Source organism: Phyllobates terribilis, unplaced genomic scaffold, assembly GCF_046119375.1.
Source record: "Phyllobates terribilis strain yellow unplaced genomic scaffold, ASM4611937v1 Scaffold_8__6_contigs__length_399053987, whole genome shotgun sequence".
In the NCBI taxonomy this organism is placed as follows: domain Eukaryota; kingdom Metazoa; phylum Chordata; class Amphibia; order Anura; family Dendrobatidae; genus Phyllobates; species Phyllobates terribilis.
In genome coordinates, this window is record NW_027362768.1 from 89742310 (window position 1) to 89755703 (window position 13394).

The 13394-nt window shown below is 41.6% G+C and overlaps 1 protein-coding gene across 2 annotated transcripts; it reads right to left on the reverse strand.

Moving 5' to 3' along the window:
- Positions 1-258: 258 nt before the first annotated feature.
- On the reverse strand, positions 259-12843 carry MYOC (myocilin). 2 transcript variants are annotated; one of them, XM_073643129.1, is made up of 5 exons: positions 12666-12843; positions 11976-12466; positions 7078-7152; positions 3263-3391; positions 259-2720 (listed from the first exon to the last, which is right to left on the reverse strand). In XM_073643129.1, the coding sequence occupies exons 1-5, from the start codon at positions 12671-12673 to the stop codon at positions 1936-1938; spliced, it is 1488 nt and encodes a 495-aa protein (XP_073499230.1). In that variant the 5' UTR covers positions 12674-12843; the 3' UTR covers positions 259-1935. The 2 variants fall into 2 exon arrangements, with proteins under 2 accessions (XP_073499230.1, XP_073499229.1); XM_073643128.1 differs by having other exon boundaries at positions 263-2720; positions 11976-12842.
- Between the last annotated feature and the right edge of the window lie 551 nt (positions 12844-13394).

Genomic DNA, 13394 nt, shown 5'->3' on the forward strand with positions numbered 1-13394 from the left:
GGGGTTGTAGTAATCCCATTTATATAATGTAAAAGGTGATGGCATAGTTTAGAAGGTGTAAAACTGGTGACAGGTTCCTATTTAAAAAAAAAAAAAGAACCTGTCATCAGGATTATCCATTTTAAACTAAAGGTATGGGCATAATGGCGCTGTTACAATGATTTAATAGATACCTTCAGTGTAGAAATCTACAGTTTTTGTTAAATCATCATTGTAAGTTTCTGTCCTTATCTCTTCATGCATCAGGTCATGACTGTGGGTAGGGTCTTTGACTCTTCCACAGCCCTTCCACTAACTTTGGTGTGTTTATCATCTTCCTCGTTTAAATTTGGTGCTGGAGCCGTCCTACAAGTGGGTGGCGCTTGCACAGATGAATTTCGTGGCGGACTTCAGGAAAATGGTGCTGGTGGCAGTGCATGCGCAGATTTAGATCTCTGCCTAATAACGAGCGGAGATCTCATTCTGCGCATACGCCGCTACCGACCCATTTTAATGAAGACCGCAGGAAAGTCAATCTGTGCATGCGCCGCCACCAGCTCCATTTTCCTGAAGCCACCACCATATTGATCTGCGCAAGTGCCTCCAACAGCTAGGACGGTGCCAGCATGAAATTTAAATGAGGTAGAAGATAAATACACCAGAGGCAGCGGAGAGGCTGTGGCATAGCCGAAGACCCTACCCACAGTCCCGTCTCAATGCACGAAAAGATTAGGAAACCGAAACTTCTAATGGTGATTTAACAAATACCGGGCTGCAGATTTGTTCACTGAAGGTATCTATTAAATCAGTATGACAGCGCCATTATGACCATACCTTTAGTTTAACATGGGTAATCCTAAGGACAGATTCTCTTTAAGAAAAGTTTCACACATCAGGATTTGTTTCCTCACATGGGAAGAACAGCCGGTGTGCTGTGTTTTGTTTTTTCACTGCACCAACTTCATTTTTGTTCCAAGTTCATTTTCACCATCCGATTTTCTCTTCTCGAATAAAGAAAACTTTTTTTTAGCCTTTCCTAGTCAAAAAACAGTATAATAGGGACAGCCCAGGGATGACATTTGTGAGCTATTTGATTTTATTTTCATCACTGGGCAATTGATTTGTACATGAAAGTTTAAGCCACAACACGGATCAAAGGGCCTCTTCGTTTTTTTGGGAGGTGGGGAGTTTTCGGCAAGCAAAAAATAATAAAAATGTGAAAAGGCACATTCATTGTAATGTCTGTGATCAATCCACAAAAATAAAATGGCACATGTACCAAAAACCGGATGTGTAAGAGAGACTTCGACCACTTAGGATGGATTTTCATATTACTAAATGCAGCTGAAACCATGTTCAGAGTAAGTGAGGCTGTTACTTCCTAAACCATGCAGCCACGTGTCACAGTGTGGAAACCCAGCCCAAGTATTTTGTTAATAAGAGAACCTGAGACTGTCTTGACATCCAATTAATCGTAAGTGCAATTGCAAAAAACCGTATACGTATACCCTGATTATTCGGAGTGGACAGCATTTTCCATCTCAACCTGTAAGTACATATTTGTAACCGGTCCTGGTAGTCTGCTGCTCCAGTACTCTATGCGTATACATGAATTACAGCGCTAACATGACTAACCCATGGGAAAAGAATTTCAAATTAGGAATGCAAACATTCTCTCTAGATTCCGCATTCTGCCAGTATCTCATAAGGCCACTAACCATGCAAAGCATTATTTGTTTCCCATTATCTTATGTGAGTAAATGGTACTTAACTGCAAGAAAGAACATTTTCCAGTGGCTAAAGCACAGATAAATGGGAGACAGTGCATGAGAGGTAGTTCCTCTTAGTTCTTTCTACGTCTGCAAAGCTTACCCCTCCCTCCTAATGTACCCCATGCCAACTGGCAGTCTTCCCACCCTGCCCATTTCATGTGTAATCCTCCACTTCCATCTCTCCTCACATTTTGGAAAGCCTGACATCATAGGCCACCATGGTAAAATTGTCCCAGCCATAAATTTTTTTCTCAGTTGGGTTGTAATCTACCATGCTAGCGTAGCCGTACTGATTCTGAAATGGGATGCTCAATTGCTTCTGGACACCTGTGTGAGTATCGAAAGCAAAACTGACTGTGGTGGTTGGAGAGGAATAGCTTGCGATGGTGTACAGAGTGCCGCACACCATGAATGCATTAGCCATTGACTGCTTTCGAATTGTAGTGTTCCAGCTCTGCTTCACTTCCAAGGTTTTGGGGTCTAACTGAGATATAACTATAGACCCTTTAGCGTTCTCTGTGCTATAGATTGCCCACAAACCCATCTCATCAACCGCCAGATCAATATCTGTATAGCCTCCCCAAGAATAAGGGTATTTACCATGATATCCAGCGTCAACAAGTTCCTTCTGGATTGCAACCGTTTCTGTCCTGAAGTCATATTTTACTACTATTTTAGATTTTTTGCGTATATAGTATAGAGAACCCTTGTATACCACAGCCCCGTTGCTCTCCATGGAACGAGGCACAACATATACTTTGGTAGGATAACCTTTTACTAATTGGTCAAGATTCTCATACTCAAAAACTTGGCGTATATCTGCTCCGACAGTATTGATTCTCCAAATGGTGTCCAATGTAAATGGGGATACTGGTTCTGGGTCTTTCATCCAAACTCCATATTTACCAGCGATGTTATCTGCCTTTCGATAAGTAGTAGGTTCTCCGACCCATGTAAGTTCACCACACCCTGGAAGAGAGATATATGTTTATTAATTTTCCAATCTGCTGTTGAGTTATTTTAACTTTTGGCCTTTTTCAAGCTGAAAGACAAACGGCGCCATGCCATATTTATCACGGTTGGAATATTTTAAATGATGCAATAAAGAGAACATATCTTGGAAATCAACTTTTTTTTGTTAATTTCAAATCTTGTAATTACAAAAAAATCTCTTATTTTTTATTAGTTCTGAATTGTAAATCGGCTTTTAGTTATGAGATTTGCAGAGAAATAACTTTGATGAGCCGTCCTTCATTATGATGACTGCCAGACTGACCTGTTGCCTAGACATAATAAACATAACTACTTCATAGCGTCTGCCAACAGAAATTAAACCGAATTCCTCATGCGTGCAGTAGCATTAATTAGCGAAGGCCAACATTTTAATGGTCTTCTTGGAAAATGCTAATGGAACATTTCATGTATGGTTGGTGTAATGCAATATTAGGGTGGTGCAATTAGGTGTCCAAGCATGTCTCACAAATATTAAATGAGGAAAAAAATATTTGTACCAGGTGTCCCCATGGTCTCTGAGCCTTGACCCGTTGAATGACTTTCTGGAAACATTCGAGACGCAGGAAGTGCTGTAAGCTCTGATTTCAATTCTTGGTACCCCACCCCATCTGCTCCCCAGGGAGACACTAAAATATTAAAAACATACCATTAGAAGACTGTAAAAATACATTTAAAATGGAACATTTTATGTAAAAACTGTATAATACATCTAATGAGACTAGTTTAGGTTTACTTTAGAAAATTTAGTTATCACATTGACTTTTTTTTGAATTTTAGGCCTGTGACGGGGCTAGGAGTTCCAGCCATAAGATGTACAACTATTCCATCTTGTGTGAAACTGTCCTTGTGCTAAATTTTCACAAACAGGCGTCTAATCCCCTCCTTATATACAGACAGCAGGCTTCTCACTCCCTCCTTATATACAGACAGCAGGCTTCTCACCACCTCCTTATACAGACAGCAGGCTTATAATCCCCTCCTTATATACAGACAGCAGGCTTCTCACTCCCTCCTTATATACAGACAGCAGGTTTCTCACCACCTCCTTATATACAGACAGCAGGCTTCTCACTCCCTCCTTATATACAGACAGCAGGCTTCTCACCACCTCCTTATATACAGACAGCAGGCTTCTCACCACCTCCTTATATACAGACAGCAGGCTTCTCACCACCTCCTTATATACAGACAGCAGGCTTCTCACCCCCTCCTTATATACAGACAGCAGGCTTCTCACCACCTCCTTATATACAGACAGCAGGCTTCTCACCACCTCCTTATATACAGACAGCAGGCTTCTCACCACCTCCTTATATACAGACAGCAGGCTTCTCACCACCTCCTTATATACAGACAGCAGGCTTCTCACCACCTCCTTATATACAGACAGCAGGCTTCTCATCACCTCCTTATATACAGACAGCAGGCTTCTCACCACCTCCTTATATACAGACAGCAGGCTTCTCACCACCTCCTTATATACAGACAGCAGGCTTCTCACCACCTCCTTATATACAGACAGTAGGCTTCTCACCACCTCCTTATATACAGACAGCAGGTTTCTCACCACCTCCTTATATACAGACAGCAGGTTTCTCACCACCTCCTTATATACAGACAGCAGGCTTCTCACCGCCTCCTTATATACAGACAGCAGGCTTCTCACCGCCTCCTTATATACAGACAGCATGCTTCTCACCGCCTCCTTATATACAGACACCAGGCTTCTCACCGCCTCCTTATATACAGACAGCAGGCTTCTCACCGCCTCCTTATATACAGACAGCAGGCTTCTCACCACCTCCTTATATACAGACAGCAGGCTTCTCACTCCCTCCTTATATACAGACAGCAGGCTTCTCACTCCCTCCTTATATACAGACAGCAGGCTTCTCATCCCCTCCTTATATACAGACAGCAGGCTTCTCACCACCTCCTTATATACAGACAGCAGGCTTCTCACTCCCTCCTTATATACAGACAGCAGGCTTCTCACTCCCTCCTTATATACAGACAGCAGGCTTCTCATCCCCTCCTTATATACAGACAGCAGGCTTCTCACCACCTCCTTATATACAGACAGCAGGCTTCTCACTCCCTCCTTATATACAGACAGCAGGCTTCTCACCTCCTCCTTATATACAGACAGCAGGCTTCTCACCGCCTCCTTATATACAGACAGCAGGCTTCTCACTCCCTCCTTATATACAGACAGCAGGCTTCTCACCGCCTCCTTATATACAGACACCAGGCTTCTCACCGCCTCCTTATATACAGACAGCAGGCTTCTCACCTCCTCCTTATATACAGACAGCAGGCTTCTCACCGCCTCCTTATATACAGACAGCAGGCTTCTCACTCCCTCCTTATATACAGACAGCAGGCTTCTCACTCCCTCCTTATATACAGACAGCAGGCTTCTCATCCCCTCCTTATATACAGACAGCAGGCTTCTCACCACCTCCTTATATACAGACAGCAGGCTTCTCACTCCCTCCTTATATACAGACAGCAGGCTTCTCACCTCCTCCTTATATACAGACAGCAGGCTTCTCACCGCCTCCTTATATACAGACAGCAGGCTTCTCACTCCCTCCTTATATACAGACAGCAGGCTTCTCACTCCCTCCTTATATACAGACAGCAGGCTTCTCATCCCCTCCTTATATACAGACAGCAGGCTTCTCACCACCTCCTTATATACAGACAGCAGGCTTCTCACTCCCTCCTTATATACAGACAGCAGGCTTCTCACTCCCTCCTTATATACAGACAGCAGGCTTCTCACTCACTCCTTATATACAGACAGCAGGCTTCTCACCACCTCCTTATATACAGACAGCAGGCTTCTCATCTCCTTATATACAGGCACCAGGCTTCTCACTCCCTCCCTATATACAGACAGCAGGCTTCTCACCACCTCCTTATACAGACAGCAGGCTTCTCACCACCTCCATATATACAGACAGCAGGCTTATAATCCCCTCCTTATATACAGACAGCAGGCTTCTCACCACCTCCATATATACAGACAGCAGGCTTCTCACTCCCTCCTTATATACAGACAGCAGGCTTCTCACTCCCTCCTTATATACAGACAGCAGGCTTCTCACTCACTCCTTATATACAGACAGCAGGCTTCTCACTCACTCCTTATATACAGACAGCAGGCTTCTCACCACCTCCTTATATACAGACAGCAGGCTTCTCACCTCCTTATATACAGACACCAGGCTTCTCACTCCCTCCTTATATACAGACACCAGGCTTCTCACTCCCTCCTTATATACAGACAGCAGGCTTCTCACCACCTCCTTATACAGACAGCAGGCTTATAATCCCCTCCTTATATACAGACAGCAGGCTTATAATCCCCTCCTTATATACAGACAGCAGGCTTATAATCCCCTCCTTATATACAGACAGCAGGTTTATAATCCCCTCCATATATACAGACAGCAGGCTTATAATCCCCTCCTTATATACAGACAGCAGGCTTCTCACTCCCTCCTTATATACAGACAGCAGGCTTCTCACTCCCTCCTTATATACAGACAGCAGGCTTCTCACTCACTCCTTATATACAGACAGCAGGCTTCTAATCCCCTCCTTATATACAGACAGCAGGCTTCTCACTCACTCCTTATATACAGACAGCAGGCTTCTAATCCCCTCCTTATATACAGACAGCAGGCTTGTCACTCCCTCCTTATATACAGACAGCAGGCTTCTCACCTCCTCTTTATATATAGACAGAAGGATTCTAAGCCCCTCTTTATATACAGACTGCAACCTTCTCACCTCTCTGTTTTCTCCATTGGTGATGAAGTTACAAATAAGTCAGGTTTCTTACATAAATTGCTCATTAGAAGGTGACATTATTCACCCCACATCGACTCTCCCCATCTATGGGGGATGAGAGTAGCTCTGCCCCTGCCCTCCTGGCTCTGAAGCCTCATGGCTCTCTATGAAGAAGATTCTGTTTTCAGTTTCCATGCTCATCCACTCAGCAGCCAGCGCTACACTAACAGCTCTTCTGATTGGCTCTCATGTACTGGGCTCTGATTGGCTGATGCTTGCTCTCTCTTTCTGCTTTGTCGTGATTGGTCAATCATCGGAGTGTCTTAGAGGCAATGGCAGCAGGGAGCCAGGGAGTTTTACAGTCACTATGTGTGACTCAGGCAGTGTCCGGCTGCACACAACATGGTGACCGCTGCCGCACCACCACTCACTGCATTTTTCCATTCAGTCTAGTGCAGACACGGTGTCCACTATGCCTTATTGATGGCAATCAACATCTTGATTTTCTTACATTCAGAGGGTCCTCCTTTGCCTTGTGCTGAGGATGTCCTGGCAGCTCCTCCATGACCATCAGTGACATATGGTGCTGAAAAATTAAACAATTACAAAGAATTAGCACAATGACTGAATAACACAATAAAACGGTTTATTTAGTGAGTTGTATAAGTAGCAGAACAGAGACAGTCCGCAAGTAATTCTAAGGCAGTTTTTCCTGAAACTTTTTGCGCCCCTCCCCCATATTCCCTACATGTGGCTTCCTAGCTGTTGGTTGCTGTAGATACTATTATACACTCTGGGCATTGGTAATGTCATAGTATTATTGGTATACTAGGGTAAGAGTCATGTCAAATATGCAAAAAAGTGGGCTCTCCATTGTGGGAACCCCACTTAGATTGGCTGATTGCACACACTTCACCTTCACACAATCTAGCCCACTCCTCTATATAAGCCCAATCTTCTGATTAGATTAATATGAGACTTTTTTTCTATCCGGATGTCTAGTTGGTATTTATGCTTCGCATCTTTATCGTGGCAATGTGTGTTTGCTGGCAACAGATCTATTACAAGGACTCTTCAGGATGTGATGCCCTTGTAGGACATCCGTCTAGTTGGTGTGTATGCACCCAATCGCTCCATCTTCTGGGATCCCATTCTCTATCATCATTTGAACTTGAAAGAGGACTTTGGACATACTTGCTTGAGAGGACAAATGTGGTCATCCATGTATAGGATAAAGGCCACCAGAGAAATGAACAGAACGTGTTTGGTGAGATTACTCCTATAGGTCATAAAGACACGATTTTGGCATGCTGCATTTTATGCCATACAAGAATGGGAGATATTCTCTTTTAGAACTTCAAAGAACCATGCACATAGACCCTAAGAGCTCATTGAGACACCCATTTTTTCACGCATGAGTTCTATCCGTATTTTTCACAGACAGAACTTGTACCTAGTACAGCCAATGGGGCCATTCACATGTCCGATTTTTTTGTGTGGACCAAGTGTTCAGCACAAAATCGAGGACACACGTCTGATATAGATCCGACTGTTGGCTGAAAATTGGCAAGGCAAGTCTATGGGTCAGCATAGAAATCGGACAGCAACCGGATCCCATCCCTGTGCTGTCCATTTATCACGCACTGCTAGATAGCAGAAAGTAGAGAAACTTTTTTTTTTCTGATCCGGGAAAAACTGATAAAACTCAGACTAAACCCGGATGGAACTCTAATAACACTCTATTGAAAATCTGATAAAACTCTGAACAAAATCACAAATGAAAAGTGGACTGTTTTTCTCCTACATAAAAAAGGATGTCTGAATGAGCCCTAATGATGATTATAGACTGCTTCAATATGGTTAAACTTTAAGGTTATGCTTCAGTAACTCATCATCTAGACAATATATTACATAACAAAATGCCCCCTGTTGAAGCAAAGGGTGAAACATGAATTGGGGCACCAGGATCACACACCACTTTAGCCTACACAAATATGTAAATTATTTATTTTTTATTGTCTATCATTTAAAGTAATTAGTACCATCAGCTCAAATAAGGAAACACTTTTTTTGCACCATGCAGATACATATACTGTAAGATAGTCAGTGAAAGTGCAGACACTTGGGTGAGGTATACATCTTTCTTAAAGCTATGTAGCACTGTAATACATAATTATGTTGATGTATTATGTGGATCTCCATTGCGTTTCTCTGTTGAATATGTATGTTTTTTAATTATTAATTTTCAATAAAAAATATTTACATTTGAGAATCCTCAGTGGTTGATACCTTTTAATGGCTAAGTGAAAAGATGGTAACAAATTGCAAGCTTTCGAGACTCCTCAGGCTTCTTCATCAGGCTAGTATAACACAAAATCTGAAGAATCACATATTTATACACAATAGGACACAGAAATAATGCAATAGATGAGACAACTCTTTATCCCTCTCCCATACTCAAAGTTCTGCTTCACGTCACTTGTCTCAACTATTGCATTATTTCTGTGTCCTATTGTGTATAAATATGTGATTCTTCAGATTTTGTGTTATACTAGCCTGATGAAGAAGCCTAAGGAGTCTCGAAAGCTTGCAATTTGTTACCTTTTAATGGCTAACTGAAAAGATGGTATCAACCACTGAGGACTCTCAAATCTTAATATTTTTCTATCTACTGGCTAACACGGTACAAAGATATATATTTTCCCTGTAATTTTCAATAAAATTTATGAACTTTTAGAGACTATATGCACCTATCTTGTCTTTGGGCGGTATTTATAAATAAAAAGGATGTCTGAATGAGCCCTAATGATGATTATGGACTTGTTATGCAACTACTTCAATATAGTTAAACTTTAAGGTCATCTTTCAGTAACTCATATTCTAGACAATATATTACATAACAAAGAAACACAAACAGAAATGGAAGATGTTATATTAGAAAAAAAGCTGTTACATTCTTGGTAAGATGTTTGGCATAAACAAGATATATTGGGCAGCAGTCAGATGGCCGTCCTAATCCCCTGAAATTTTTATAACTAGGGTTTTGAATGAGCCGCTGACGCTCTGCTCGGTTGCGGACTTGGCCAGCTATCACCAGAGACTATAAATTCTTTGCTGACACTAGATCTGATTTTCTCTTTAGGCTCGTCCTGTTTCATGTTACCAGTCCTTGCAACCAAATGAATATGTTGTCACTTGAATAAGATTGAAGAGCAGGTCATGATCTTTTCCCCGTAACCTGAAAGGGTAATGAATGGGGTAATATGAACAAACAGGATGGTATGGCTGAGACTAAAAGCCTGGTGAACTTCAAGTTCTCTGCACTACTATGTATCATCCACAACGAAGACAAGCACATGGAGCTGGACACAAAGCCAAGCAAGACTGACTTTTGTGGTCGTGACAGGCCCAATTTTTAATATGGCAGTTTGAACTCAGCCTAAGTGGTAAGCATTGCCAGTATAAAGGGATGTTCTTAAGTTTAAAAGCTATCCCCTATCCAAAGGATAAGGGAAAGGGATACATTTCTGATCGCTGGCCGTGGTCTACATCGACCATGAGAAATGGGTCTCGGAAGAGCAGCGGCTGAAAGGAGCAGAGGTCATTTATGTGCACTACAGCTCCATTCATTCTTAGTGGGAGTGCCATGAGATTGCCGAGTGTGGCGCTCGGGTGATATTCAGGGCTCCTATTAGAATTAATGGAGAGGCAATGCACATGGTCGACCTCTTCTGAGCCCCATCTCTCAGGATCGGTGGGGATCATGGCATTCAAACCCTCAGAGATTGGAAAGTTATCCACTTTACTTTGGATCGAAGATAAGGTTCAAACTTGAGAAAATCCCTTTAAGCAATGTTTCACTGGATTAAAAAATTGACTTTCTGAAAATCCGCTCCCCTATTGTATGTAGGCATTGAATGGTAACAAGTTCGCTCCCTTTCACTTGAATTGGACTGAGCTGCAATACGAGACACAGCCTATGGATAGAAGTGGTGCTGTTCCCAGGGGAGAAACCTATACCTGTTGTAGTCAGAAAATCGTTCATGTCAGTTAATAAATCATATTAGAATTGATCGGAATGTGGAAGATAGTAGGAAAATCTGATTTTACTAAGAATAGAGCGTACAATAAAGAAGGAAGATGTCATCTCCTCTTCATCCAACTGAGAGCATTGCATATGTCAGTAGCTAAATATGATCCAGATGTCTACTGATTTGGCAGATGAAATACTGAATGCTAATAAGATAATTGCATTTTATAGTGCCCACTTGTGGTATTACGGATTATGTGTTATTTGTTTGATCCCAGCACTTATGTGTGTGCAGTATTATTAAGTCTTAAATCATATCCCAAATCATGATTAGGTTTGGTGCACATGATTGTTTATATCGGACGAGTTCTATCCGTGTTTTTCACAGACAGCACTCATACCCATGTTATTCTATGGGGCCATGCACATCTCTGATTTTTTGTTCAGACAGAGTGGTCCAAGGAATAAATTGGTGACATGTCCAATTTTGATCCTTGTGTCGGCAATGCAAGTCTATGAAAAGTCTTGGAAAACATTAGACGACAATCAGATGACGTCCAAGCGTGGTCCGATTTGGAGAATGGAGAAGGTGGAAAAACTTTTTTTTTTCTCTCCATCTCTGTGAAAAAACTTATCCCACTTATCAAACTCTGACAAGAGTTTGATCAGCATAATAGGATGTTTTTTCTCAGATGGAGAGGAAAACAGTCATGTGCACCTGCTCTAAGCCTAAGTTCACACAAGCATGTAAATAATTGTTCATTTTACATCCAGATAAAGCAGATATTTTTCATCTCATTTTTATACATCAGCAATAATTAAAATTTCCAAGACCAAATACAGTTTCCTATGTTAAAGAATTGCAATGTATCTGTAAAACTTGGGTACTATAGGGTTGATTCATGTGGGATAGACTTTTTTGGGGCACCCATTGAGTAAGTGAGTCTTATCCAAAAAATGGAAGAGACGAGTGCATGCTGTGATCTTTTTTTATTTTCACATGGACATTTGGTCCATTAAAAAAATCAGTCATCTGAACAGCCCAATTGAATAACATTAGTCCGAGTGCTGTCAGTTATTTTTTACGAACAGCACTCATACCGGAAATATGCTTGTGTGAACTTAATCTAAGGCCACGGCCCTACTATCAATATTTGGTCAGTATTCGGTCAGTATTTTTTCTCTGGAGTGGGAGCCAAAACCAGGAGTGGGTGATAAATGCAGAATTGGTGACTTGTTTCTATTATACCTTTTCTCTGATTGTTCCTCACCTGGTTTTAGCTCCCAATCCTGAGAAAAAATACTGACCGAATACTAACCAAATACTGATAGTGGAGCCGTGGCCTTATAGCAATTTCTGCATGACTCTTAAGACTCACCTTGTCTCGGAGATATTGGCTGATCTCTATTCCTAGATGTCTCAGCTACTTGAGGACACTGTCTCTGCTGCACCTTTTCCAGCCTCTCGGTCAGCCTCTGTTTTTCTTCTTCCAAAGAAGACTTCTCCTTCAGGAGGTCTGAATAAGCCATCTCCAGACTGCCCCTCTGACTTTCCCATTCATCCTTTTCCAGCGTCAGCCTTTGTACTTCTACTTGAGCATCTGTAAAAGATTGGGGTGAAGAAGACAGTCCAGTTCCTTTACCTCCCAATAACCGGTTCACCACCTTCTCCAATAAGTTCAGCCTAATTTTCAAAGCATCAGTATCTTGTTTGACAGCTGCATTTTCACGTTGCAGTTCCCTAATTGCAGTCATTGCTTCTCCAGGTTCTGTACAGGTGCCTTCCCTTGGGCTAGGGACCGTGAACGTGTAGGTGCATTGTCCTTGACGATCATTCGCTCTTCGAAGTTGGGGACTTCCTTGGGCCACACTAAACAGAAGTGATATCAAAATAGGAAGGATAAGACGCCCCATTGTGCAGCACTGTGTCCTGCAGAGGTGCTCAGAAATGGTAAAAGTAAGTTTCCAAAAGAAAAGAAGTTCAGACTCGGAGAAAAATATCCCAATGAAGACCTGCTGCTCTAAACTAAGTTAAACTATTTCAAGCTGTTGTGTATTGGGAATCTCACCTCAACATCTCCTTTATACACTGAGGATGGATGAGGGATGGTGTGGAGGCGTGACAAAAAAAAGGGGCATAGATAAAATGACAGGAATCTTCCAGACTCCCGTGTCTGAACTGTGGAGTGACACCATGGCTGGAGCCAGCTCGTATTGCAGCCTCTTGCTGTTTGGGAGTTTGCTGCTCTCAAGAAAGCTAAATCATCATGAAAACAGCCTGTTCTGAGGTTGTTGACAGAGCAAAGCAGGAGTTAAGTTACTAAAAGCCTGAGATATCATTGGGAATTATTAATAATAGTAGTAGCAGAAAGCAAACTGCTTTGAGTGGGAGTTTATATGAATATTTTGGATTTTTTTTTTATATATCAATATTTTTTTTTATTAAGGCCTTTTTTCATTTTAAGAAACATTTGTAATATTTTAGCATGGATTAAACTGTAATTGACCTTTATGGTCCCTTTTCTTTAAAACGAGACTACGTATTTACTATACCTGTCCTAAAGTTACTTTAGGATTGGAGACACCAATAACTGGATTCCGTTTTCTAATATTTTCAACAATTACAAGCTTAGTATTAAAGTTGAGTTATTCGTGAAAAATGTTCTTCCTCATTGATTCAAATCCTAAATAGATTGTCCATGTCCAGCCTTAGGATAAAAATGTTGTAAACAGCTTACAATGTTATTAACAAAAAAAAAGTCATGCTTGCCTTATTAATCTCCAATGGCTCTGGTGCC